The 27,904-nt window shown below is 58.6% G+C and overlaps 1 protein-coding gene across 3 annotated transcripts; it reads right to left on the reverse strand.

Moving 5' to 3' along the window:
• Nucleotides 1-4,114: 4,114 nt before the first annotated feature.
• FRMD6 (FERM domain containing 6) lies at nt 4,115-22,778 on the reverse strand. Of its 3 annotated transcripts, none has more exons than XM_054828288.1 (14): nt 22,664-22,778; nt 14,968-15,143; nt 14,169-14,259; nt 13,800-13,879; nt 12,987-13,063; nt 12,130-12,316; nt 10,775-10,930; nt 9,937-10,002; nt 9,785-9,853; nt 9,427-9,601; nt 8,240-8,575; nt 7,994-8,119; nt 7,202-7,293; nt 4,115-7,097 (listed from the first exon to the last, which is right to left on the reverse strand). In XM_054828288.1, the coding sequence occupies exons 2-14, from the start codon at nt 15,064-15,066 to the stop codon at nt 6,813-6,815; spliced, it is 1,839 nt and encodes a 612-aa protein (XP_054684263.1). In that variant the 5' UTR covers nt 15,067-15,143; nt 22,664-22,778; the 3' UTR covers nt 4,115-6,812. The 3 variants fall into 3 exon arrangements, with proteins under 3 accessions (XP_054684263.1, XP_054684262.1, XP_054684264.1); XM_054828287.1 differs by having other exon boundaries at nt 13,737-13,879; XM_054828289.1 differs by lacking the exon at nt 22,664-22,778 and having other exon boundaries at nt 13,793-13,879; nt 14,968-15,015.
• Nucleotides 22,779-27,904: the final 5,126 nt, after the last annotated feature.

Here is a 27,904-nt window from a genome sequence, read left to right on the forward strand (position 1 = left end):
CCAGCCCCCTCCCTGCCCCCTCGAGCCCTTCCCAGCTCCAGAGTTCCCACCTGAGCCTGTCCCTTGGGTGCAGCTCGGGGGAACACCCAGCACTCAGTATTTTCTGTTTTCTTTTTAATCAATTGAAGCCCATATGCCGAGTTTTTAGGATTTCAGGTAGAACATTTCAGAGGTCCAAGAGAGCTGGTGAGCGCTGGTTGTTTTTGTAGAAGAAACCTTTTTCTTTCCTCCATCTGCACCCCAAAACATCTGCAGCCCGCCCAGCTGTCCACCCATGGCTGTACCTTCAAGCCTGCTCTCTGGAGATCTCGACAGCCCTGTGTCACACATATACGCTGAAAGTATGGTAATGCGGTCCCCAGGCAAGGCTGGGGCAGGGGGCACAGCAGAGCTGGGGTGCAGCACAGCCCCCCCAAAACAGTGCGCCGCAAGCCGTGCCAGTGCCTGCAGCAGCAGCAGCGCCGTGGGATGCAGCTCCCACGGGTGGTAGGCACAGGCATCCCACAAAGGGTGGCAGCGGGGGCCCCCCAGGGCTGGCAGCGGTGGGCACGGGGTGGGGTGGGGGGGGGCTGCGTGTCACCCCTCGGCTGGCTGAGCTCTGCAGGGTTCCTGGCAGAGAGGCACTGGCTGCCATAAATCGGGTTTCCCTTCCCGTTTCCACAGCAACACCCGATGACTGATTTCCTTCGCTGCCCTGCAAGCGGGACGAGGGAGCTCAGCCCTGGCACGTTGCCTTGGCACTCACAGAGCCCACCCGCAGCTGCCCCTGGGGTCCCGGCACCCCCCCCCAGGCAGCACCCAGCACGGGGCCAGTGGGGTCCCCCCACCCCGAACACATCGAGCCACCGACCCCAAACACAACGCAGGGGACGTGCGATGCTGCGTTAAATAAAAGCGTTGCATCCAATGATCATTTTAGGGTGCGGAAGGTCCCCGGCCTAAAGAGAAACTGGCACATGGGGTGTTTTTGTAATTATCACCAATTAGTCATTGGTGCCTGATTGGGGTGATGTTGAAGGCTGTGTGCAGCAATGCTTGTTCTGGAAGGGCTGATAAAAGGAGGATGCTCTGCGAGGGACTCGCCTGGGGACAGCCATGGCTGCATTAACGACAGAAGAAAGCATCGCTGGTTTTAATCTGGCAGCAAATTTTTTTTTTTTAAAAAAAGATACTGCTGCAACATTTCATTTTTTTTAAAGTGCATTTTGCAATTGGCTCCATAAAAGTGGCATTTGCCTGTCGCACCCCACAAATTCCAAGTCTTTGACCTCTCAGGCTGCCATGAAATGATGGCAGGAGATGCAAAATCTGGAAGTGGAGCGACTGAAGATGAAACAGCCCAAGTTCAGCCTTTTTGGGAGAGCTTAAATTTGTGAAACGGTAACGCAGAGCAGCACAAGGGCTGCCAGCACTGGGGAGCATCCCAGGAAAAAGGCCAGCGCGGGTGCAAGGCTGCCTGGGGACATGCCGGAATGGGAACCGGGATGGGAACTGGAGGACCTTTCCCCCCTGGGGACCTCTCCCGCCGTGAGATGAAGGGGCAATGGGGACCAAGCCATCAAATGCCTTGAAATGGAGCAGGATTCATTTAACAGCGTAGCTGGGGGTACTAATATTTGCTAAACACAGCCTATGGGGAGGGAAGACCCCCCTCCCCTCCCTCTCCCCCCTGGCTGGCAGGGCTGGCTCAGTCTGCAGGCATGGGTGAAAAAACGTTTAACATCTGGTTTTAGGAAAATTTCCTTTTTTTTATAGGCCAAGGATGAAATCTGGAGGCTATACTTAGTAGCAGACAATGCAACCCTGCTCCCAGAAATCACTCGCTCCATCGTGCTCCTCCCTCCCTCCCTCATGAGGCAATTAGCTGCCCCAAAAATGTCCGGCGTTAGCAGCAATCAGCAATTAGGCACTGAGACCCGCAGCTGCCCGACGGTCAGCGTCTGCCTCGCTGGGGACGACGGCTATTTTTGGAGGACAAAGGGAAATCGCTGGTAACATGCAATTATTTTCGGAGCCCAGACAAAAGGCGCAGGATGCTCCTCGGCATCGCTCTGCCATGGATGCCGAGGGTGCCAGGGGAGGGGGGCAGCGGGGATACCCTACGCCGGGGGTGCAAAGCCCCAGCCCTCTCCCAGGGGTGTTTGGAGGAGGGATGGATGGCAAAGGCCAGGCTCTAGTGCAGGTCCCAGCGATGCCCCTGGCTCCTGGGGGGTGGCGGTAGCCCCAGCGGTCCCAGCGTTAGCGTGGCACGCGGTCACATCCAGGCCCGCAGGACAGCGGCACGTGCTGGGAGGAACCACTCAGGAAGCTTTACTGATGCTGCTTCCCCATGGGAGACCAGGCTCTTCATCGTCTTCATCTTCTGCGGGAAACAGGGATTTTGCTGCTAATAACGGCCAACTCATCGCATCAGCCCGAGCGGACGGCCCTTATCTTCCTCCTCTACCACTTGTGGCTCAGCAGTTAGGAGCAGGTTGGGTGCGAGAGGGTAAACACGCTGAAGATCAAGAGGTGCTGGGGTAACTGGGAAGGGGGACGTGGGGTTATCAGTACTTCACACAGCAGCTTTCCTCGGCTGGAGGAAGGAGGTGCCAGGATCAGCAAACCTGGCAAAATCAAGAAGAAAAGAGTTGGCTAATTATGTTCTGAGGAGTTTAATTAGCGCTAGTGGCATGGGAGATGGGAGAGTGGCCCTGGGCGTTGGAGAGGGGGAAGGCTGCGGCACAAACCCTCTATCAGACACTGGAGAATCCACACGCTTCACCCAAAAACATCAACTCAGGAAAGAGAACACGAAGAGCTTCCCCTGCCCGCACGCTTGCAGAGAGCGGGGCCTCGGGAAATCCTCGCTGGGCGCCTGGGAAGGAGCGATCAGAGGCGGCAGCTCTGCCAGCATCCCCGCGCTCGGCCGAGATGCCGTCCCGGGCAGATCCTGCTCGGGCTCCTGTCTTTAACACACATGGTGGAGCTTCCTCCCTTGGGGAAACCCACCCCGGCGCTGCTCCCAAATACCCATCCCACCCTCCCGAAGCACAGGAGAAGGGAGAAATGGGGATTAAAGGGGTGGAGCGTGGTAGGCAGAGGACGGCCTCACTCATCACACTGGTGACTGCTGTCTCTCCCGCTGCCCGAGGCGGGGAGCTGAACCCCAGCTTCCCGGCAGCCCCCCGGCCCCAGCCCGGTCCCGCAGCCCCTCACCGTGCTGCGGTGCCGCAGGATGGCAGCAAATGCCGCTGCTCGGCGCTGCCAGCCGGGCTGGAGCGGGGGGGAATGGGACTGGGGGGCCCTGGGGAGCGGGACTGGGGGGCCCTGGGGACTGGCTGTGGACCCCCCAGCCCGCTGCAGTCCCCGCGACCCAGGGCCCTGCTGTCCCCGTCACCCACCCAGGCTGAGGGGTGATGCCTGCGCTGGGCTTCTCTGCTCTGGAAACGGGGGAGCATTATTTTGGGGGGGGGAATCATTAGGAAAAAAGCAAATCACGCCTTGCTCAGCAGTCTGCCAGCATGGGGACACTGCGAGCCGTGGGCTAGTGGCCCGTGGGGATGCCGGAGCCCAGCTGATGTCCTGGTGTGGCCCCTGCTGCAAGCAGGGGGGTGCCCCAGCCTCCCCCCGACCCCCCAGCGGGGACTGCTGGGCCCACCCAGCTCTGTGACAGCAGCCACCGAGGAGGGGCTCAACCCTTTGTGCCAGGGACCCCCCCCCCCCAGCACCCCACAGGGGGCTCACCGGGGTGCACGGCCGGAGCCATCGGCATGGCACGGCTGCAAGGAAAACAGGCGCTCCCATCTGCAACCCTTCCTGCGGCCACCCCCCGGACCCCCACTTATTTCGGGAGCTTAACCCCGGTGACGGTTCCTGCGGGTCCCCCCGTATGTCCTCCCAACGCGGGACCCCTGGACCCGGGCCCTGCTTTCATAGAAATCACCAAAACCCAGGACCGCAAGGACCAGCCCCTCCATTCCCCTGCCCCAGGCAGCAGTTCCCTTAACCCCTTCTCCGGAGCCCGGGCGATGCTGGAGCAAGGAGCACAATAAATGTAACGACACGTTCGTTAACCTCATGCGTGTTTCATCACTCATTTAAGCCCAGGAACATTTTTTTAAAGAGTCAAAAGTAATGCAAACAACTGTCACTTTATTGTCATTTCCAGCCGTACCGCAAAAGGCACACAACAAACTTCATTGGTACAAAATAATTTCGCTGCGGGGTTTTTGTATAGTGTTCCTTGTGTTTTTCTTTTGCAACACAGTCACTGGCTCTCCCATCGCCCTGATGGGAAGATCCTTTCACAGAAAGGACTATTTCGTTCGTGCAGACAGATAGCTCATTATTGCAGCGGGAACGGCACGAAGGGCAGGCGGGCACGGCCACCCCGGCCACCTGCGGAATAAATGGCACCTCTGTGTCCCCCCCCCGGCTCCCCGGCACGGCCCCGCCAGCTCAGCCGGCACCGTTCCCGCTCGCCCGGGGGTGAGCTCCATCGCAGCCCCCGGCATCGCTCCAGCCCCGGCTGGGACGCTTCGGTTCGGGTTCAGCTGCAGGATAATGGGGTGGGGGGGGCAACATATGGAGGGGTGCTGGTCTAGCTGCCCCCCCGCTCCCCCTGCATGCTTTCTGAGCAGCGTCGAGCATTTCTTCACATTTCTTACGCTTTCGCTCCCTCCAGCTACGTGTTTCGTAGTGGGTGAGGGTCCCATGGAGGGCACCCAGGGCTCGCCGGTGGAGGGGGTGCCAGCAGGACCCCCCAGCTGGGTGCTGCGGCCCTGCTGACTCGCAGGGGCTGCCAGATGGGGGGAAAAAAGAAAAAAAAAAAAAGAGGCTGGGGATGAATTTTGGGGATTTTCCCACCTGTAGCAGCCCGTGGGGTTCCAGCAGGGCGGAGGCACGTTGCTGGTGCACGCACCAACGCCCCCAGCGTGCTGCTAACCGGCCCTGCACGGGGGTCTGCAGCGGGGCTGCTGCTCGCACGCCCTGGCAGCCCAGCAAGAGAGGCGTTTGGGGTGTTCGCTGGGATCCCCCCCCAAAACCAGAGCCCTGAGCCCCCACGCAGCATCCCTCTGCCTGCCCCAGGCGGTCTCGGGAGATGAAGAGAGGCTTCAGCGGCCACCAGCCCCCTGCTCGCCCCGCCAGCGTTCGGCTGCCTACATGATTTGTCCGTAACATCCCTCGTGCCGGGTGGGATCAAGCTCTGGGGCGGGGGGACGCCACGCGTTGTGCCGGTGCCACGGTGCCACGGCGCAGAGCCACGGCAGCACCCGATGCTCTCCCCTCCCAGCTCCCGCATCACGATAACACTGAGGGGTTTTTGCACCATGCCGCTAGCTACGCTCCTTTTCTGTTGGTACCAGTTCCCCCTTCTTGGCTCCCTCCCCCAACGTTTCTTATAAAAATAAGATTGTGCTTATTTATAAAATAATTATTTTTTTTTTTTTAAGAAAAGTTTCCAGTTAAAAAAAGGTGGTATATCAAAATATGGCAAAACTTTGGCTGTCAATCGCTAAACTCTAATTAAAAATATCGACTAAAAAGGCATTGTGCTGTGAATATTAGCTGCTGTAATGCTTTACCCTCCAGTACCGATGGTAAATATTACACCCGGGCAGGTCAGCTTCCCGAGGAGACACTCGGAAGCCGCCTTTGGGTTTTTTTCTAGCACATCACCATCATCCTTTCGCAGAACTATTCAAACTGTAAGAGACTTAAAGACGCATGAAAAGCCTTGGTAAAATACAACGGAGGCTGCGCCGGGAAGAGCCACACTTACAACGCGGTTGCGGACATATTCTTCTCGAAAGTCTGTTTTCTCACCTTAGTGCTTCGAAAAAAAATAGGATTGTTTATATGGTTCATTAAAGAAGAGAGGCAGATCCTTTGTATAAAAGGTATTTTAGAGCAGGAGTAGAATGCGAATGGGTCTATAAGATCCAGACATATATAAACATACATACCTCGATATATTTATATATGTAATCTCTATATATTCAAAGTTTGGGATGGATTATTGCAATATCCTTACAGGTGACCTATTCTTTTCCATTTTCCTTTGCTTTTGCTTTTCTTGGGTGGGTTTTTTTTTTTTTTTGGTTTGGGGTTTTTTCTCTCTCTCAAAAAAAAAAAAGAAAATGAAAAAAAAAAAAAAAGCAAGCTGCAAATGGCTCCAAGAGCTCCCAGCCGCCGTCTGCCTCGCTGGGACCGCTCTGGCCTGACCTCCAGCACGTGTTTTTTGGAAGAACTGGGTTGATGCTCTGCCCCAGCAGCCGCTGGCCGTGCCTTCCTCCACCGTACATCACCCGTGCCCGGAAATCTCCGGCCGGTTATTGCTTAATTCTGCCTTCCCATACTGGCCTTTAGGGTATTTACATTTCTTTGGCTTGACTTGAACGCGACAGTCTGGCACTTTCTCTCCGGCGTCGGCCGCCACCAAGCCACCGCCGGAGCCACTGGCAGCGCTGAGGATGGGGACAAAGAGGAGAAGAGGCCACCTCGCCACGAGGCAAGGAGAAAACCCGGGTTGGCTTCCGCCAGCTCAAACGAGTTGCGCTTCTCCCAGTCGAAATAAGACAACTTGTGTTTTGCACAAACTCATCCGGAGGAGAAAGGATGCTGGGGGACCGCCGGTGGGGCTCCGCCGTGCCCGGGGGTCTCCATCCCGCCCGCCGTCGGGGCGATCCTCCGAGCGCAATGGTTTCCACGGCCTCGGTTTGCAGGGAGCGGTGCGGGGAAAGGCGGCATCGACGGCCCCCGATGCAGGGCAGGGAGCCCCCAGCCTCTCCCCCCCGAGGGCGGGCAGCCAGTCCTGCCCCCCGCGGCGCTCAGACGACGAACTCGGGGACTTCGTCGTGGGTGAGATCCAAGGAGAAGTATTTGCTGGTTCTTTTGACGGGGAAGGTCTCCTGGATATTGATGCACTGCTGGGCCAAGCAGCCGTTGCAGTAGAGCCCTTCCTCCTCCAGCCCGTGGGCGCAGCCGAAGGTGTAGCTCTGGGCCGTATCCTGGCAGAGGTTGGCCAGCTGCAAGAAGTCCTTCTGGTAGAGCCGAATGTCATCCAGGCTTAGGCTGTGCCGGTCCGTTGACGTCTTCGGTTTCCTGCACGTCGTCTGGGCGAAGCAGAGAGGGACCTCAGGACCCACCGGGGAGCCAAGGGGGTCGGGGAAACCCAAAAGCCCGGTGCCACCAAACCCATCCCACCAGCACCACGTACCTGGGGTAAGGAGTCGGTGCTCTGCCCCCGCAGCTTCACCACCGTCTCCGAGGAGCTGGAGGTGGAGGAGCTGATCTCTTTCACGATAAGTCCTGCGCGGGGGAGAGAGGAAGAGGAGGGTGCGAAGGTTATTTCGAGGCTTCGAGGCTCTCTTGGGATCTGTGCCCGCTGCCCTTGGGGGCTTGCCCTTGCTTCAGGGCCCCGATGGCTCTGCTTGCAACCAGCATTACCTACGACGCATCCCAAATTTGCACCGAAACAGCATCCAAAGCCAACCCCAGGGAGCCTGGCACCCCAGAGACTTCCCAGTAGCACCCAGCACGGAGCTGGAAGCGCAGGTGACTCTGGGTGCTGGCACAGTTCCGGAGAAGTCAGGCTCACACATGTGATAACAGCACCCGTGCTCATGCGAACAGGCGAGGGGTTGTCATGAAAATGAGAGCGGAGGCCAGCAAGTGAGAACATTGCCGAAACTACGTCCGTTGCCTGCAGGCAGCTCCCGCTGTCGTCCCCTGGTATCTCCAAATAACCCAGTGTCCTTGGGCACACACCCCCGTGCTACAGGGTGGCTGCACAGAGCATCGGTCCTGCTCAGAGTAAAACCTGCACCTTGCCTGGGAAACCCCTTCTTTTTATAGTTTCACCAAATTTACCCCGTCTCTGCTTCGACCCGCTGAGAAAACGGCTTTTCCCCGCATCCCAAATGGACACCTTGGGCTAATTCTGCTCTGCCGAACACCAAAGCCGTGACTTGCAGTGAGGAATTGGAATTAAAAGCGGCCGCCACCTTACCCGAGTGCCCGTTGAACTTGCGCGACAGCAGCATGTCCTCCGTGATGTAGACGCACATGTCGGGGCTCACCTCCATCTCGCCAGCCTGCTCCAGTTCCCGGGGGTCATCCACCAGCATCTCGATTTCTGCAGGCGTGGGAGGAAGTGGGACGAGTCGTTGACGTGCACCTTCAGAGCACCCTCCGACCCAGTTCCCCGGCGAGACCCAAGCCGAAAAGCCCGTGCTCAAGGCAGCTGGTGTCTCACCATCATCCTGGGAGTCCTCCTCCAGCCGGTCCTTCCCACCGCTCTCCACCCCGGAGGTGTGGGAGCTGCCGTGGCTGGTCATGGAGCTGCAGGTCTTCAGCTTGCGGTGGGCACTGGCACCCGAAAAACCGTCCTCGGGCCCCATCTCCCTGGGTTTGGGGTCGGTCTCGATGCCCGAGGTGTGGGAGCTGCTGTGGCTGGCGGTGGAGTGCCGGGAGAGGCGCTTGTGCCGGATGCTGCCGGCGCTGCTGCCGCTGGCCCGCGAGCGCTTCTCCAGCTGCTCCATGTCCAGGTCCAGGGTGTCGCTGATGTAGGACTCGCGGTACTGCTTCTTCTCTGCGAGGCCAGCAGCATGCCGTCGGCACGTGGCAGCCTGCACCCCAACCCCCGGGGCACCCTGGCCACCCCCCCCCAGCACCCAGGGGCACCCAGGGGCACTGTCACCTGAGCCCAACGGGGTGGCACACCAGGAGCCAGCCCCATCCCGGTGGCATCTGGGGATGGGGAGCCTCAAACTTGTGCTCTGTGCTGTGCCATCCCTCTGAAGGAGGATGAGGAGGAAGAGGAAGAAGAGAAGGAAGAGGAGGAAGAAGAGGAGGATGACAAAGAAAATGAGGAGGTGGAGGAAAAAATAGAGGAGGAGGAAGAAGATGACAATGAGGAGGAGGAAGAGGAGGAGGAAGAAGAGTAAGATGATGAGGAGGACAAGGAGGAGGAAAAAGAGGAGGACGATGAAGAAAATGAGGAGGTGGAGGAAAAAATAGAGGAAGAGGAGGAAGATGACAATGAGGAGGAGGAAGATGAGGAGGAAGAAGAGTAAGATGATGAGGAGGTCAAGGAGGAGGAAAAAGAGAAGGAGGAAGAAGAGGAGGATGAAGAGGAGGAGGGGAAAGAGGAAGATGAGGAGGAAGATCTTACATTTGCACAAAGGCTTTCTGAGCATGGAGATGGGACGCGGGGCACTGGGAAGCACTCCATTGAGGCACTGGGAAGCACTCCATTGAGGCACTGGGAGGAACTGGGCCATCAGGGACCACAGCGGGGCTTGTGCCCATCCCTAAGCCGGGGGGGTCCCCCCAACACGCTCCCAGCCCCGGGGCTGGCCCAAGGAGCGGGCGTTGGTACAGGCAGAAAAGCCGGGTGGGAGCCCGGCACCGGTGGGATTTGCGCCCCAGGGGGGCACCTACCCTCGTTCTCCTCCAGCTTGCGGACCTGGCGCAGGACGGGCTGCAGGTTCATGTAGAGCCGGTGGCTGCTGCTGAGCAGCTGCAGGAGGTGGCGGGAGCGCAGCGGGCAGCCCGTGTAGTAGATGAGCTTCCTGGCCGAGGGCAGCCCGTCCGGCAGGATCTCGAACTTCTTGCCCTGCGTGGGAGAGGGGGAACATCAGCCCCGGAGAGAAAAATCCCCTAATTCTCACCCGGTCCTGTTGCAGCCCATCTATTAACCCCCCAGGTTGTAATCGCTGTGCCTGGGGTCTGTGCAACACCACCCCGTGCCCAAATCGGAGCCCAGGAGTGACACGGGCAGGGATGCTCCGCCACTCACCACGAACACCAGTTTTCCCACGTTTGTCCAGGGGAAGTCGTAGAGCAGCTGCTTTTCTTCATCCAAGTTCTGCAGAAAGAGAAGGGACAGGCTCAGCTGAGGATGCCGCAGCGGCCAAGGAGCCGAGCAGTCGCCCTCGCCCAGCTGCCTACCTGAAAGATCTGGATGCCCCGCGTTGTCAGCCCCAGCGTCAGGGAAGCTTCCACCTCCCTTTTGTCCTAAGGGCGAAATAAAGAAAAAAAGATGCTTTTAAATACACACTTTGCACCCTGAAGTGGATAAATCTGCTCCCTCCCCCAGCCCAAGTATCCTCCTGCAGTCACCCCATCTCCCAGGCAGCAGCAGCAGCAGCCACGCCGTAGGTGCCACGTTAATCGTAGAACCATTTAGGTTGGAAATGACCCTTTAAGATCATCGAGTTTAATTAATGATGCACACACAGCGCCCGGTCGCATCCTCTACCACCCTCCCCAGTCTCACCCCCAGGCACCTGCTGCCCCCTCCCTGCCCAGAAACCCCCTCGCTGAAGGGTCTGGAAAAGCGGTTTAACCTCAGAGAACTTGGAAGGACCTTCAGAAACAGAGCTGGGGTGCTTTTACGCTTGAGCCCAACCTCATCCTACACCAGCACCCCGCGCTCTCTTCTCCTCTTTAACGTAAGGATGCTACAAAATGGTTCGTGAAGCACCAACTCCCAGCAAACAAATCACTTTGTTCCCAAGATCCCAGAAACTTCACGGCTGCTTCCCGCGCCCCGGCAAACCTCTCACCTTTCCGTAACTTGTAGAAAATGGCAGGACTATAAAAAGCTGCATCTCCCTGCCTTGGGGAGCGAAGCGCTGCCCTCGAGACCACTCTGCTCCAGCCAGCGAGCGTCAATTCAAACGCAGCTCTTCCCAAAATACCTTAGGAATCGCTCGGCAGTTGGCTCCTTTCAATACAAAGCAGCCCTCAATCCGAAGCCCAGCCTGGGCTCGCGGCCGGAGCTCACCTTGTACAACCTGTAGTAGTGCACAGCCACGTCGTCCAGCCGGACGGCCTCCTTGATGTACTTGAGATGGGCTTCGGAGGCCGTCAGGGCAAACTGATCTTTGTGCATGTTCGGGACGTGCTTCAGGATGTAGTCCTTGCCCCTCTTGGCAACCACCTGTTTGGAGGAGAAGAGAAGCTCGTCCAGGGGAGCTGCTCCGTGCTCCCTCGGGGCCGGCCACCAGCCCCGGCGCTCCTGGACAGCGGCGATTTCCAGGGAAAAGGGAAATCGGAGCAATACGCTCTGTTTAGAGAGACCTGCAAGCAAAAATAAAATAGAGACAGCAGCCAACAACAACCCGCCAGCAGGATTTCCCACCGGGACGTGCCCGTTTGCTCCACGTTTGCTCACGCCACCCGTGACGCCCGTGCCGGGGCAGGGAGAGCCACGCACGGGGTCCCTGCGTGGCTGGGGACACGGCCCCGAGGCCACCACTCCTCAGCGACATGTACAACAAAACGAGGAGCTGGCGGATTCGGGGCAAACCCCAGCAAGCGCATCAAGGGGGCAATGGCGCCTGCAGCTTTTATTAATTTTCCCAGCACCTGCTGGCAGCCCAGGCTGCGGGGAACCACAGGGGACGTTCAGCTGTTTGGGGTCCACGAGCGCATCACCCGCGGCCGTACAGCCCCTCGCCGCTCCTCTCTAATTAATATTTACCTGTGCGGTAATAGACTGCCTTGGGTTTGGATGCCCCACGGAGGCTGGCGCCGGACCCTCGCTGCAGGGAGGGGGGTCCCTACCGAAGGGGGGGGTCCCAGCGGGAGCTGCCTGCGCCATACGAGACAGATCCCTACTCCGCTCCCGTGCAAAGTCACCGGGACGGCATCGCCCCGGCGCCCAGCTCTGCCTGCCGGTCAGAGGTGACCCGGGGCTGCGTGCCACCCTGTGCCCTGCCTCAGTTTCCCTCCAGGACTATCCTGGGAGCTGCCTACACCCCTGGCTGCTGCTGGCCCGGAGGATCCCAGTTCCCAAAGGGCTGCAAAGCCCAAGGGGTCACACCTGATGATGGTGGGGTGATGCCGCGATGGCACGTGGCACGCAGGGAAGCCCCCCACAAGCATCCCAGTGGCACCGAGGGAAATCCCCAGCAGCGGCGTGGGCCGCCCCAGCCACCGCACCGACCCCGACCCCCCCTGCCCGCAGCTATTTGCAGCCTGGCAGTTGTCGGAGGTTATTAATAACCGGGACTAAGCCAGAGACAGGGAGGCAGCAGGAACGCCGGCCGCCCGGGAAGCCTCCGAGCAGCCCAGCATCAGCAGCCTCGCGGGGGTTCGCACGAGCTTACAGCGGGGACCACCTCGCGGGACACTCACCCAGGCGGGGAAATAGGCTTCGGGCTCGAAGTACTTCCCGTAGTGCTTGTTGCGCTTGAAGTCGCCCAGGTCGGCTTGGAGGGCGAAGGCGGTGAGGAGGAAATAAGCCTCTTCGCGCAGCACGCACTGCGAGTGCAGCACTTGCTTCCGCAGGTGCCAGTAGTAGTAGTAGCGTGCCGTCCGGTCGCTGCAGGGCAGGAGAGAGGGGAGGAGAGGGGAGCCAGTGGGACACCCACCCGTGACCGAGATCAGAGGGTGGGAGACACCTCCGGCACGTTCCTGCCTCTTACAGAGGGAGCAGGGCTGGGTGCTGAGTCGTTTGCCCCCCCCCCCCGTTCGTTAAAGCCTGGGCTCTCATTAGGTGATGCAAAACCGCAGCCGCTTCGCTGTGCTGAAATTTCCAGGCCTCCCACAGCCAGAATAAATCCCCCCCAAGCGTCCTTGCGTGGCTGCGGATGCCGTCACGTCCCCACGCACCCAAGACCCTGAAAATCGGTTTTTCCCTGAAACGGGACCTCAGGCTCCCGCCCAGCCAGAGGCACAGGCGCGAATTAAAATCAGGCTGTGCCGCGGGTTAAGCTGTGACAAAACCCTAAACAGGATGTCCCCAGCCCCCCCAAAAGCTCCCCCCCCCTCGCCTCGCAGCGTCCCCACCTGCCCCCGGCACCCAGCCACCCACTGCCTCAAGAGAAGGGACGAGCTTTCGGGCGCGCCAGCAGCATCCATCCCGCAGCATCCCGAGGCCGCGTGGCCCCAGCGAGCGGTGCGGGAGCCAGGGGCACCCCGGGGTGCTCTCGTGCCGGCCGTTCGCCCTGGGTGGGTGCCCACAGCCGTGGGGACGGGTGGGTGCACCCTACCTGATCAGCCTGCCGTTCTCCACGTAGTACTGCACTCGGAAGTGTATGATCATCGGGGGGCCAAACTGGTCGATCCCCTGGAACGGAGGAGATATTCAGGGCTCCCGCGGAGATCCCGGCATCGCATCCTGGCCCCCCGCCCCTCATCCGTCACGGCCACCCCCTCACCCCCACGGGCTGAAAATCACAGGGAAGAGTTCACTCACTAACACCAGCTGGATTTTTTTCCTGAATTAGAGTTTGACACCCTTTTTTTTTTCCCAATATGCTGAAACACAAAGGGGATTTGGATTTAAAGAAGCAGGCGGCTGGGTTCGAGACCCCCAGGGGTCTGCAGCCCCCCCCCGCCACTGTCCCTCCTCAGCCCCTCTCCCACCAGCCCCCGTCTCAGTGATGGCACGGGAGCCTTCACACCGACCCCCTTTGAAATAATTAAAACGTGCTTTGGGGGGAAAAAACCCAAACGCTTGATTTTAGAAACTGGAAGAAAAGGAAACCTTAAAAATTCTGCTGAAATAAAAGGAAATGAGAGAGGAAAAAGTTCCCGCTGCCGGGGGTGGGGGTGGGGGGACAGGGAGCATGGAGGACACGTCCCCAGCTGGGGTACGCAGTGGCACTTGGGGTGACGGCCATCAAACATCATCTGGGCTTTATTTTGCACGCCCGGCCCCCCACCCCGCTCTGTCTAACAGCCAAGTGCTCCCCCCCTCCCCACCCCTCGGCTGCCTTTTCCCGTGTCCTGGAAGTGACCTGCGACGGGGATAGAGGTGGCCTTACTGCCGTCAGCTCTCCATGCAAGACCTCACCGCTGACCTTGCTGGCCTCCTTCTTCCACTCCTTGGGGCAGTACTTGTAGAGTTTCTGGGCCAGGTCCATGTACACGTGCTCATTGTCTGGGTGGGACAGAGGTGGCATCAGCATCCCCCGCGCGTCCCCTGCATCCCGCCAAGCTCTGCCCTGGCTTCCCCCCTCCCCGACCCATCGGTGGGTGGCACGGGGGGGTGTTCCATAACTTCCTCGTCACCTAACAAGAGGCCACCAAAGGGCTGGGTAAATTTGCACCCACTTTTGGGCAAACACGCACCCTCCCCTATTCGGTGGCATCGTGCCTTGCTGAGCCGTGCCAGCATCAGGCTGGACCGGCCACGGGCACCGAACCTGCGGCGTAAGCCCCTGACTTACTCTGGATGACGCTGAGCCCGAAGAGGTGACAGTCCTTCAGCCTCAGGAGGTCACACACCTGCACCAGCAACTCGTGGCACAAAATCTTCACCTGCAAAAAAACCACCGACACGTGGTCCCCACCGCATCTGCGCTGTGCCCAGCTGAGCTGGCCGGGGGACACTGAACCCCCCCGCCGGGTCCCCGAGCAGGACCAGGGTGGGGGGTGACAGGCTGGGCCACGGGGCAGGCTCCCACCCCGGGGTGCAGGGCCAGAGCTCTCCCGGGGACGGGATGCACGGGGGACCACGGGGCAGCTCAAGAGCAGCGGGCAGCGGTGGAGACCTCGCTGTAACCAGCCCGGCACGGGGGATACAGCTTTGGGGGCAGAAAACAGAATATTGGGTGGTGAAGAATTAAAAAAAAAATAAAAAGCTGGGGAATTTCATGTTACATACGACGTCCGAATCGGAGCCAAACCCCCTCCGAATCGCCATCCACGATGGATGTGCGGGGCGAGGACCGAAGGAGGACGGACTGCCCGACCCTCGCTGTGCTGCCCTGCAGGATGGCGTGCAGCAGGTCACCCCCCGAAAATCACAGCGCTGCCAGCAGCACGTCGAGTCAAGAACCAGCAGGAGAGCATAAAACGTTGCCGCAGCCTTCAGGGGGAATAACTCGTGTGCGTTTCTCGGGCAGGGCGAGAGCGGGCAGGCTCAAAATTAAAACCGGAGCTTGCAAATGCACCCAGTTGCAAACCCCTAGGTGTGACGAAAACGTCGGTGCTCAGGGCGGTTCCCTGGCCCCCGCGCCGCCTTACGTTGATGATGATGTTGAGGGAGTCGTCGTTGGGGAGGAAGATGCAAACGCTGCGGCGGTCCTGCATGACTCTGTTGTTGTGGAAGGTCAATTTGTTCATCGTGGTCCGGGCTCGGGGCGGGCAGCGGGCACCTCACCGGCAGGCCGGGGCGGCCTCGGTCCCCGCGGGCGCCATCCCTGCGGGAGAGACGGGGGCTGAGCGCTGTGCACAGCGCCCCTGGCTCCCCGCACCCCGATGCGGGCATCCTTCCCACCCATCACCACATCCCCCAGAAATAAGGCGGGGGGGGGGAGGGCTGTGATCACAGGGGACGCCCCGAAACCCCCGAGCACACCCCACCACAGCCACCCCGCATCCCAACCCCGGCGCCGTGGTTAGGGCAGCGCAAGATCGCAGCCAAGCCCAAAAATCCTGACCCAGCAGTTTTATTCTCCCGACTCGGGTTCAGAAAAACCTCAGGAAAGGCTTTCCTGGCATAATTAAAAAAAATAAAAGTCTATCTGCTGGGAACAAACCTGGCTCTGCTGGAGGGGAGCGGCACGGCAGCGCGGGAGGTTTTGCTGCGAACAGCAGAAAGACGAGGGGCCGGCGCGGGGTCCCGCGGCAGGACCCCCCGCTCCTTCCAGCATCACCTCCCCCAGCTTTTTCCGGGGGTTAAATAAAACCAACCCAAGCGCTAACAGTGATTTGCAGATGGGAATCGCCGTCTCTTGCCATTTCCCAGCGTTCGCCTAAATCCGTACCGGGACTGAGCGGGTGAATCCGTCCTAGCACTAACCCCAGGCAATTTTTATTTTAAAGGTAAATATTCCTTAAGCGCTTCTTACTCCACGACCATCCCCAGGGATACAAATGCACACATGACATCATGAACCAGAATCTTTAAAATCTGAACTAGTTTCCCCTTTTTCTAACCTGAGGAGTTATGCTGGCACCGAGGACAGTATAGCGTCTCCCTCTTCACCAAATATTTGCTTTGGTCTAAATGAAAATGCCTTTGGTTTCCAAAACAGTTTAACGTGCATATTTGTACAGCAGGGGGAAAAAAAAAAAAAGTGCCCTGAGGTGACTTTGTGTTAGGTAGTTACTGGGGTTTTGCAGAAGTTGGGAAATCCAGAGGTGATGCTCTCTCACCACGCCAGTCTGGGTTTGCAGCACCGAGGCCCCGTGCATCCACGCGTTGTGGCCGTGCATTGCATCCACGCATTGCATCCACGGATTGTGGCCGTGCATTGCGTCTATGCATTGCATCTCTGCGTTGCGGCCACGCGTTGCGTCTGTGCATTGCACTCGTGCGTTGCGGCCGTGCATTGCACAGGTACATTGTGGCCGTGCAACGCATCCGTACACCGCAGCTGTGTATCGCAGCCGTGCCCAGACATGATTGATTCCAACTGGGAGCAAACAGTGCGGCGGATGGATTGGTTTCAAGGTTCATTAAAAATCACAGCGGTGCACAAAATGGGGCTGAAGGTATTTGGCAAACATCCTCGCCCCAGCCGGGTGCCCGGCAGCTCTCGTGCACCGACGCGGGGCTGGGCGTGAAGCAGCTTGCGCAGGCTGCGGCAGGGAGGGTGCCGCATCCCGGGCAAAACAGAAGCGCCCCGGGGCACCCTCCAGCACCCTCCGCACCCCGCTCCCACCCAAAAGTCTCCTGCAGCCCCAACGGGTGCACCAGAGCATCTTCCCACCATAGCCCCGTGGGCTACAGCTGGCTCAGAACTCCAGCCACAGGCACCAGCCACCCCGGATTTATTGGTCAAACCATCACCGGGAGGTTATTCTCTGCCGCCGGCACCGCAGCGTCGGCACCGCACACCCGGCGCCCGGCAGCATCCCTGCTGCAGGAACGAGCCCAGAGCAACCGGTCGGGAACAGATCCCTTCTCCACCACGGCCTCTGCACCAAGCCCTGCTCGCAGCGGGATCCCTGAGAAAAACACCTTCTTAAAAGCACTTGGAAATGAAACCAAGTCTTCAGGGCGCTGACAAAAACCCCAGTGTCACAGCTCATCACCTCACTGCCTCTAAAAACCAGGCAGGGGCTGGGCACGGGGCCCCACCGTGCAGCTTCTGCGTCCCCTGGGAGAGCTGCCACGCTGCTCTTGGCATCCCAGGGCTGTGCACCCCCCCGGGAGCCGGGCCGGTTAATATATTTACTCCTCCTCCCGCAGCCTGAATTGGTCCCTGAGCATCGGGGATTAAAACACCCGAGCTGGCGTCAGCGGAGCACGGGCATTGCGCAGCTCGGTGGGGACGGCACCGCCGGAGCCAAAGAAAATATCTCTCCCAGCAGCAGCTCTGCAGGGCCCTACCTGCGAGAGCAAGCAAAACACCGGAGGGAAAAAAAAAAAAGAAACCCTCATGTATTTTGGTATTTGTATAGAAAACGCTCCAGTTTCTGCTGCCGAATGATGACCCCGGGGCTCTGCCAGCCCTCTGCGAGCTGGAGCCACAGCAGATTTAGCGAGCGGGCACAAAAAGCCCTTTCCAGGGTGATGTGCCTCCAGCAGCCTCGGCCAGACGCTGGCAAATTCTTTCCGAGCATCTGCTGCTCATTCCGACAATGTCAGCTTTGATTCCCCGGGACCCCGCGCCGACTGCCCTTGCCGAATCGCTCCTGCTCCGGCGCAAGCGCCGACATGAGGCACAAACATGCCCGGCTCCGAGCTGGGAAGAGGCTGGATTGCAGGGAGAGCCCCCCCGGAACGCCGCGCTGGGGTGTGGGGGGGGTGACACCGGTGACCCCCCCAGCCCGAGTGGCAATCTCCACCCAGGGCAGTTTTGCAAGGGGTTTTCCATCCGGAGAGCAAAGCCAGCTGGAAAAAACACCAGGAATGAGGCGTCAGGCACGGATCAGCCTCCGCAGAGCCAGGAGATCCAGGTCTTCCAGCCGCGTTTTCCCTGCTATAGGGAAAAGAGCATTAAAACTCCATGGGAAGGCACCGCGAACGCCTTACGCGCCTTGTAACTCCGGGGTTATGAGGAGAAAATTCCTCGATCCGCCGTGTTTTTCAGCCCAGGCTGCCAGAATACCATCTCCCTCCCTCGTACCAACGCCACGGGATAAACCTCATTGCAAAGCTTTGCCGTAAAGAAAACATCACGCAATAAAACCTGCCGGCCGGCGCGGCTTGGAATAGCAGCTTGGGCCGTCGCTGCTGACTCGGCGGGGAATTTATTCAGCGCGGGGTCTTGCAAACACGGCCGAGGGCAGGCGGAGGCTGGGCCCGGTTCAGATCGAGGTGCCGGAGCAGCGTGCCAGGCTCTCATAGGAAATATAAATTTGGATGCAATTCCAAGGTTGGAGATTTAACATCGCTTGAACTTGCTGGCTGAGGTGGGTTTTTCTTCCAAAGAAGCAAGCGCGCAGCTTCTGTGCATGCGAAGTGAGGCTGGTTTGCACGTGCAGCGTTTCTTCCTCCCCTCCACGTATTTAATTACGTTTAAAAGAAGCGGCTGAGTCTCCGTACCCGTGGTTTTGGGTCAGGTTTGTACCCCCGTGGTACCTGCCAGACCGTCACAGTGCCGACCGCTTGACCCAGCCATGACCCCCAGTCCCCAAACAGATCCAGCCCATTTCTCCATCACTCACTTGTCAAAATTTCCATTTTTTAAAAAAAATTCTGCCCTATCAGCCGTCTAACCCATCACCAGGCTGTTGCTCCAGCCCTCCCCAGCCACACCAGGGGCGAGGGAAAGGGGTTCAGCACGGGACTCGCACGTAGGCACGGGCCGTCTCGCAGCGAGAGGCAGCTCGAAGTGCCGAGCAAGATGGGAAGATGAATTCACAGGGCAGGAATTTCTTGTTTTTAAGAGTTTAGAGTCAGTTTTACCCCACATCACAGGGCGCAGGTATGCGTGAGCTGTTATTACAAGTTTTAAGGCCGTCAATGCAGCTTCTACTAACCCAAAAGCTAGATTAATTCCTGCTTGCGGTTGCCCCATAATTAAAATCGTCTCCAATTCTTCATGAACTCAACAGTTTCCTCCTAATGAAGAGAGGCAGATGAAAGAGACCTTCACTGGGAAAAAGGACTCAGTTATAAATATTACATTACTTCATCCGCCACAAAAGCTATTTGGATGCTGGAAACTCAGCCTGGGCAGCCGGGGGCCAGCCCCACCAGCCCCAGTAGATGCCCCCAAGCGCTGGAGGCATCCAAAAAGCCTCTGCAAGGAAGGTCCCCCCAGGAACTCGCCTGTCTCCACCTCTGCAACACTCCTCTTCTTCCTCCTCCTCTTCCTCCCCTTTGGCTGCTGCAGTGGGACAACACCAACAGGCAGAGCGGGTGCTGGGGACGGCCACAAAGGGCCGAGCCAAGCACATCATCCCAAAAATGGGATAACGGCCCCTCTGTCACCTCCTTTTTTGCGCCGCAGCTGCAATCGCAGCCAGCGCTGGGGACGAGCCCCGCGGGACATGGCATCAGGGCATGGGGAAACACAGGCAGAACCACGGCGGCTCAGGAAACTGCTCCCCCTGCCCGCCCTTTTGCCATGCACGAAGCTGAATCCGGCCTGGAAGCACTGGTTTTCCCTCTGCCTAGGACCCACGGCACAGCCATTCCAGGCCTCTTCATTCCCTTACTTTGGCACACTGCAAAATAAATAAAGCCGCCCAGCCTCTGCCGAGGATGCACGCAGACATGGATTTTACTGGCACAGGCTCCAGCGAGGGAGGGACGGCGCCTTGCTCTTCCTCTTCCCTCTTCTGCTATTGAACCAGCCCCTTCCATTTTATTTCCTTCCGGAAAACTTTGCCCCAAGCCTTCGGGATTAGAGCACTATCTGCTAAGAACATCCAGTTGCATCAAGACAGGTTGGAGGGGACCCTGCTTGGGTCCAGCACAGAGCCCCCGCAGGGCACCCCACGTCCCCCGATGGGGCGTGCGGCTCCGGATCCTGTCCCCGCCGTGTTCCTGGGGGCTTTATGAACATCTCCTGGCATTGCCAGCAACAAGCCAAAACTTCCCAGTGCTCAGGCGCAGCTCCTGGGACCGCAGGCATCGCTCCGAAGGATGCACATGGATGCAAAGCAGCTCCACAGCAGGCTGCAGCCCGCACTAGCAGCGGCATCCGTAAATCCCTTGGGATTTGGCCCCGGGCCTTGGCTGTGGGACCTCTGGACCACCAAGCAGCCATAAGGGCCAGTGTCACCATCCCACATCCCCACGCTCCAGTTTCCAAACCATGGACCTCCCTATTTAATAACCCCCTCCCCAAGATACTCCGGCCCTGGGCAAACCCTTCCTTCCCTGGGGAAAGCACTTTTGGGGAGCCCCATCCCCGGCACCCTGCTCCTGGGCATGCTCCCGTACGTGGGATCAGCGCCCAAACCCATCCCCGCTCCAGGAAATGCTCAATGCTTTATGCATAGGGGGAGGGGGAAAAAAAAAGGATGCGAAGGGCTCTGCAGACAGCCGAGAGCCCGAAAACCAGCTCCATTTTATGCCGAAACGCACACAACCGTGCCCTGGATACCCAGAGCCCCTCTCTGCCCTGCTGCGGTCCGCGGCGTCCTCAGCTCCAGATCCGGCAAAACAAAGCCAAATCGAGTTATTTTTTTTTTTAATCCTGGAGCGGGCAGAGAGGGGATTTGTCTTCCCCCGGCAGCGCCGCTCACCAGTTCTCTGGCTGGGAGAGCTCCTCGGCCATGCCAGAGCCTCCATAAAGTTCATAAACTTCTCTGCCCCAGCAGCAACTGGGAAAAGCTTTTTTTTTTTTTTTTTTTGTGTGTGTGTGTTTGAAAAATATCCCAAGCCTGCTTTTCAGACAAGAAAAAAAAAAGAAAAAGCAAGCATAAAACTCAATTAACAAGCAGGCAGATATTTTAACCACCGCCATCATTTGTGTACTCCATCTGGAGTCCAAAGGCTGCTTTTTTTTTGCTTTTTTTTTTTTTAGCAGGAGGGAGCTGACATCATCTTAATTTGAAATTCACATTTATTTTTACATCTGGTCTGAATTAATCTTTTTCAGCGTACTGACTTTCATGTAATGGAATAATTGCTTACAGACTCCGGGTTTAAAGAGCCTGAATAAACCCAGTTTAAAAAAAGAAACCCTTTTACGAAACGATAGTAAAAAGCCAGTACCTATAACCAAACCCCGATATGCCTTCGGGACTGGGAGTTTTAAAAGAAACAACATCGCTTTCAAGCAAGAGAGCTCAAATTAATCCCCGCTCTATCCAAGAATCGGAGAGAGTGAGCGAGCCCTGTGGAAAAACACCGACACAAACCAGCCCGGGAATTAGGCAGAGCAGCAAAGCTCCGCGTGCCCAGCTCCATCCGCGCCACGCCGAAGCATCTCTGGAAAAGCAGAGTTTGGCTTAGAGGGAAAAACATCCTCATGACCAGGAACACATCAGCCGCGAGCAGAAAAAAAAGCTGATTCAGGACCGCAAAACGACAGCAAAGGTGGCGGGGGACCAGGGGCACGGCAGGGACGGGCACCGCCTTACTCCCTCGTGCGAGTCAAAGGCCACAGGAACGCCAAGCGTGGTCCTGGGAAAGCTCAGCTCCGTCCTGGGAAACCTCAGCCCCGATTTCCTCGCTGCCACGAGGTCGGTTAAAGCCCAATTTAAGAGCTGCGTGGGTTCATCCTCGCCACTTCCAGAACCTGGTGGGGATTCGCATCCCCGGTGGGAAACACGGAGAAGGCTGTCAGCGGTACTACCAGGCATCAGCCTGCACCCTGAGCCACGGCATCCCCATGGCCAACCCACGGGTGGAGGCACCCACGGGTGAGTTCGCTTGTCCACGGGCCCCACAGGTGACTGTGATCCAGAAACAGGAGGATCCATGGATGACAGGACTCATGGGTGAGAGGACCCACAGATGACGGGACCCATGAGTGACCCATGGGTGAGGGATCCCATGGGTAAGCACAACCCACAGCCAAGAGGACCACGGGTGAGGGGACCAACAAATGATGGGGCCCACGGGTGAATGCAACCCATGGAAAAGAGGTCTCACAGCCAAGAGGACCCAGGAGTGAGTGGACCCATGGGTGAGTGTGGCCCATGGGCAAAGGGACCCACTGGTGAGTGTGACCCACGAGCAAGGGGTCCCATGGGTGAAGGGACCCGTGGGTGAGCGTGACCCACAGGTGAGGGGACCCGTGGGTGAGTGTGACCCATGGGTAAAGGGACCCACCGGTGAGTGTGACCCACGGGCGAGGGGACCCATGGGCGAGCGTGACCCACAGGCGAGGGGACCCATGGGCGAGCGTGACCCACAGGCGAGGGGGATCCGTGGGCAACTGTGACCCACGGGCGAGGGGTCCCGCAGAGAAGGGGACTCGGGACGAGTGTGACCCACGGGGGGCACACAGCCCGCGGGCGCGGCGGGGCCGTGGCGGGGGCGGGCGGAGGTCCGGCGGAGCAGCCCGGCCGCTGTTCGCCTTCACGTCCCCGCGGGCGGGCGGAGGAAATGACTCGCATTCCTGCAGCCGGAGCCTCTCGCACTTCTCCGGCACCAACTCATCCCCCAAGCGCAACAAGCAGCCAAGCCGGCCCCACGCCACCCCACGCCGGGCCCACCCGCGGCAACACCCGGGGGGCCGAGCCGGGCCGGGAGCGCGGCAGCTCCGCCGAGCCGAGCCGAGCCTAGCCGAGCCGGGCCGGGATAAATCGGACCGGGTTAAGCCGAGCCGGGTTAAGCCGGGCCGGGTTAAGCCGGGCGCGCACCTACCTGCGGCTCCGGGGACCGCGCTGCCTGCCGAGCCCCGCCGAGCCCCGCTTTGCCGAGCCGAGCCGTGCCGAGCCGAGCCGAGCCTAGCGGAGCCGTGCCCAGCCCAGCCCAGCCCGCCGCCCCCGCCCCTTCCCGGGCCGCACCGCCCCGAGCGGCACCGGCACCGCCTCCCGCCCGAGCGCGGTCCCCGGGACAGCCGGGCTGGGGGGAAGCGGGCAGCCCCGGGCGAGAGGGCAGCCCCGGGGAGGGGACCCGAGCAACTGCCCCTGCCCCCGGCGAGGGGACCCGAGCATTTGCCCCGGCGAGGGCACGGGAAGTGGGGCACCCCCCCCCGCGCCCCGTCCCGGTCCCGGGGGTCCCGTGTTCCCCTGGGGAAACACGAACCTGCCCTGGAAGGGACCTGAGCATCCCCTGGGGAGGGCATCGTCCCTGGGGGGCTTGAGCATTTCCCGGGAGGGGACCCAAGCCTCCCCAGAGAATATACCATCCCCAGAGAATATACCCACCCGAGCATACCCAGGGAGAGGAGCTGAGCATCCTCCTGGGGGAGCTGGGCATCTCCTGGGGAGAGGACCCACATGTCCCCCGTGGGGACACAAGCATCCCTGGAGAGGGGAGCCCGAGCACCCCCTGCACCCAGCCCCGTATCCCCAGCCCTGGCTGTGCCGCTGGCGTATTAAGCCAGTACTTAGGAGTCGGAGCAGAATGAGGGCCAAATTCTGTTCCCATTAAAGCCTCCACTGATGTCCTGGGAGCTGGATCAAAGGTGCGTTGGGCTCCTTCATGTGACGGCCGGTCGCCGCTCAGTGCATGTAACAGCTAATGCACGCACGGGTCTCTCCATAGGTGACCCAGGACAGGAATAGCAGCAGCAGCACCACCACCACCATAAATTAGCAGCAAAGCATCTCCGAGCTGCTCCTTCCTCAGAAATGCCATCTGGTGAGATTGTTTTCGGAGTAGTTATTTATTCCTCGCTTTTAAGTGTCTATAGGCATTTTTTGGGATGACCTGTGAGGCCGGCTCTGCCCCCGCAGTCTCTGTGAGGCTCCGGGAGAGAACAGCCGCTTGTTCCCAGACCTAAATAAAGAGCAGCTCTGCTGCAAATACTCTGACACTCGTTTCTGAAATCTGTTTGCAGCTCAACAGATCGTGCTGGGTAATTACATTATGCGAGTGTGCGGTACCGGCAGTAGGAATCCAACGCACTGCTCTCCTCATGGAAAAAAACAGCCTGGCTTTCGGCAGAGCTGGGGCTGGAAAACCCTCGGCTCTGGGCTCGCTCTCGCACTCTTATCCATGCCATGTAAAATCCGGAGTGTTTCCACTCAGCAGCTTGCTCCTGCTCGTGTCATGACGAGTCCCTGCAAAGCCACTCGTGCCAAATGCAGCCGAGGGCACGGGCAGTGTCATGGCTGACCAGGGGCCACCACCCCAGTCAGAAAGATCTTTTTTCCCCAAAAATTCCCTCTGGGAACACCCCTCCCACAGATAGCACAGGGGAATAGCCAGATAGGGGCCAGGCGCGTGGCAGAGCTGCCGTTGGGCTCATTTAGTCCAACTCATAAAACATTTCAGGGGTTGGGGAGGGTGCAAGCGGGACACGGCCCCGTCACTTTGTGTGTTGCTGAGGAGGATGAGTCAGTCCTGCTGAGCGTGTCCTGCACGGCCCCCACCCCATCGCTCGCACCCCCCCAGCCTCGCGTAATACAGAAATACAGTAACACAGCGCCTGCCTTGCCGCAGAGGCTAAATAAAGCAGCAGGAAGAGCTCTTGAATACCAGCAAGGCGATATATAAACATGTACGTGGATGGCACGTATGTTAATGCTGTTCTATAGCCTAAGAGAAATGCCATGTCTCCTATCGACGTGGGATGCTCCCATGGCCGGAGGAGAGTCTCCGGGAAAAGCCACGCTCGGCATGAGCCACCCCAGGCTCCGGTGTGGGGAGAGCTCGGAAAGATGGATGTCAGCCAGTGTCCGGTCTGCCTCTCCTTTTTGTGAAAGGAAAAGCCCAAAGGCTCCGGTGACATTTCTCTTTAACAATTCTGGAATTAATCTTGCTCAAAATCCCAAGAAGCGGAAACACAGATGGAAAATGTAATAAATGGAACTCTTTTTTTTTTTTTTTTTGGACAAGTTTAACTGAGCTAATTGCATTGCTAGGCGTATCTCAAAAAAAAAAAAAAAAAGGTGTTGTGGTTATGACTGAAAATATCATTCACATAAAATATACAGATTTTTCTCACACTTGATATATTTATGTTAAGAGGATGGGAAATAGCAGCTGTTCACTGTGATCCTGCATTATCACCAGCCGAGTATCTTCCATCCCAGCATTTCAATAACTGCATTGTTACTGGCAGCGATGGTCACACAAATGTGTGAGCTCTCTTATCTCATACATAGTTTCCCTAGGATTTTGCTAATGGGATAAAAATTATAAACAAAGCAACAGAATAACAACTAAATCCATCCGGGTCTCAGCACCCCGCTCCCTTTCCCGGGGGCTGATGCTCTTACGGGGATCATTTGCAAATCCCCTGCGGCTGTGCTGACCCAAGGCGTGCTGCTGTCGGTGCTCAGCACCCACACGAGTGATTTTTAGGATATCCTGCCAGGAAAATTTACCCCAGGCCAGCAGCACGGGGACCCCGGCGTCTGCCCGCGATGCTCGCCCAGCCAGCGAGCCTCCTGGGGTGCATTTGGGGACTGGGGTGTCACCGCTGTTCGTCAACGCCTGGCACAGCATCAGGGCCCCGGCTCTGGCTGCAGCTGAGATTTAGAAATTCTTCCCTGGACCAGATAGGAAAACAAATCCCAGCTACTGTGAACGGGCTGTGCTCAGGCTGGGGATGGTTTCTCAGCCCATAAGGGGAAGAAAATAAAGAAAGAAACTCCGGCGCAGAGCCACAACAGCCGGCGCGTTGCTATAAACTCCAGCGAGGAGCTGGACCTTGCTCTGTTTCTTGCATTTCACGGGGGATTTCCAAGGAAGCTCTTCCTCCCTCCCTCCCCATCCAGGCCGGGCGGACACGTCCCCCCCCCTTGCCAGCAACCGGGACGGAGGGACCTGAGTCGCGTGCCGGGGAGCGGGTGCTTCCTCCAGCCAAACCCCGGGTGTTTGCAGGGCCCTTTAGGAGAACGCCGTCTGATTTTGTGCCAGAAATTCCCACTTCGCCAAGATATAATCAAGCCTCCGCTTCAATTGGTTTTATGATTAAATGCCTGTGCACGCATCGGGACCCGTCCTCAGGTTTTTTTTCCCGATGCTGCCCCACTTTGCTATTAGCCTGGGTGTACCCCCCGGGGCAGCGACCCCCCGACAGCCCTGACTCCATCCATCCCAGTCCATCCCAGTCGAACAGCCAGCGAGCTGGGAAAGCCAGTACCGAGCATGCAGGAGCCAGCCCTGGATGGTGCTAAGCACCCCCAGTTGAACCCAGGGAAAGGGGGACCTCCTCGGGGGGTGACCTGGGGACACCCAAGCTCAGTAGCTGGGTGCTGGCCAGGAGCGGGATGGCCCTCGAGCGTGCCGGGGTGGCCCATGGTGGCACGCAGCCATCGGCTCCGGAGCAGGAATGCCAGCAATGCAGAAACACCCCCGGCTCCCCGGCCATCCCGCACACCGGGGAACCCGAGGGATGCTGGCAGAGGGGGTGCTGCCGTCAGGTTTTGGCTGGGGATGCGTGTTAGTATATCTAACTGGAACCCCAAATCTCCCTCTCTTTACCCTGCTGTCCTCTCGCTTTGCCTGGGAAGTCAGCAAGGATGAAAATAAAAAGGGGTTTCATGAGATCTAAGTCAGACGGGATGGATAGAGAGCAAATCCAGCCTGAATACACAAGTACTGGAAACATCAAGAAAATCTAAGGGTGCATCCCGGCGGGGAGGCACCCCCCCCGCTTGCCGCTCTGCCAGTAAGCGCTGATACGGTATATTCTGCTAATCTACACCGCAGTATTTACAGCTGCCTATAACCCAGGATCCTCTTTTTAACATCGAGTCGCAGCAGCCGGATGCGATTAGAGCCTGTGAGATTCCTTGGGATGGCCGGATGGAAAGGCAGGATCGCCTCCCCCCACCGTATCCCCAGCTCCTTGCCTGGCCCAGGACCTCAAGCTGGGTTTTATTGCCAAGTTATTGATAAACCTGGGATTAAGATGGGCAGGGATTTACCACGGGGCAGGTCTGGCTCTGCTGCAGCCTCCCCGGCCCATTGCGTGGTGAAACACGGACCGCATTCGGCTTCTCCGCAGACCCCTGGCAGAAAAGCCTGTGCCCCCCTCTCCCGTCCCCACTCCTGCGTCCGTTCCCTTTTCTGGGGCTCTAAAGGGGCTTTTTGGGGTTGTGGGCCTGGGGGTTATTCCCAGGGTTTGGTCTCAGCCTGCCCAAGCTGCTGAAAAGCCTGTGGAAAAGTGTTATAAAGCAGGAAAGGCAGCGGCTGGCGGGGAGGGGCAGACGGGGAGGAAAGATCACAGAAGCAGGGGAATATTTTTAGCCCGTCTGTGTGCCTGCTCGCCGGCGTCCCTCGGTGAGCTTCAGAGCCGCCCGGCTGACTTCAATCAGGTCTGACGGAGAAGCAGACATCTCAGGGCTGCTCCTGTCCTCCAAAACAGGAGAGAAACCCCAGCGGGGGCCCTCCCAGTGTGGGTAGTAGCAGCCCCAATGCTACGAGACATCAAAGAATCCACACCAGCATGGCAGGGTGGGAGGAAGACTGGTCTGTGAATTTCTCTGCTGAAAAATAATTGCAATAACTGCACCTAAATAAGTGCAATTTGGGTGGTAAATGCCTGCAGGGGCCTGGGGTACCCATCGGGGTCCTGCAGAGGAAGGCGGCACGGGAGGTTCATCCCACCCCTGGCAGCCCGGCGATCCGGCTCCCCGCTCAGCGCTCGCCGGCACGCACGTGCTTTCCATCGCAGCCCTCGGCCAGCGGGTTTTGATCGTGACCTTGCAGAAGCCAGCCAACCTCTCCGCAGGGCAAACTCTGGAAACGGAGTTACAAAGCCGCACGTTTCGCTGCAAACCTGATCCAGGAGCAGAGGGAAGGGGAAAGCGTCGCTTCGGGATAAAGCCGGGATAAGGGGCCAGTGCCGAGCGGGGCTGGGGAGCGGGGCTGGATTTGCTCTGTCCCTGTGCAAACTGCAAAGACATCAGGAATGAATTGTGCACGAGGGGTCACGAACCGGCCTTCCATCCACACTGGGGGAACTGGAGATACTCCAACGTGCTT

This window comes from Grus americana, chromosome 5, assembly GCF_028858705.1.
Source record: "Grus americana isolate bGruAme1 chromosome 5, bGruAme1.mat, whole genome shotgun sequence".
NCBI lineage: Eukaryota > Metazoa > Chordata > Aves > Gruiformes > Gruidae > Grus > Grus americana.

Coding starts and splice junctions, on each gene's coding strand:
- FRMD6 (XM_054828287.1), bottom strand. CDS start 15,066: ATGAACAAATTGACCTTCCACAACAACAGAGTCATGCAGGACCGCCGC. Junction 12,317..12,986: donor GAGAACGGCAGGCTGATCAG/GTAGGGTGCACC, acceptor CCTGCCCTGCAG/CGACCGGACGGCACGCTACT. Junction 8,120..8,239: donor GGAGGACTCCCAGGATGATG/GTGAGACACCAG, acceptor CCACGCCTGCAG/AAATCGAGATGCTGGTGGAT.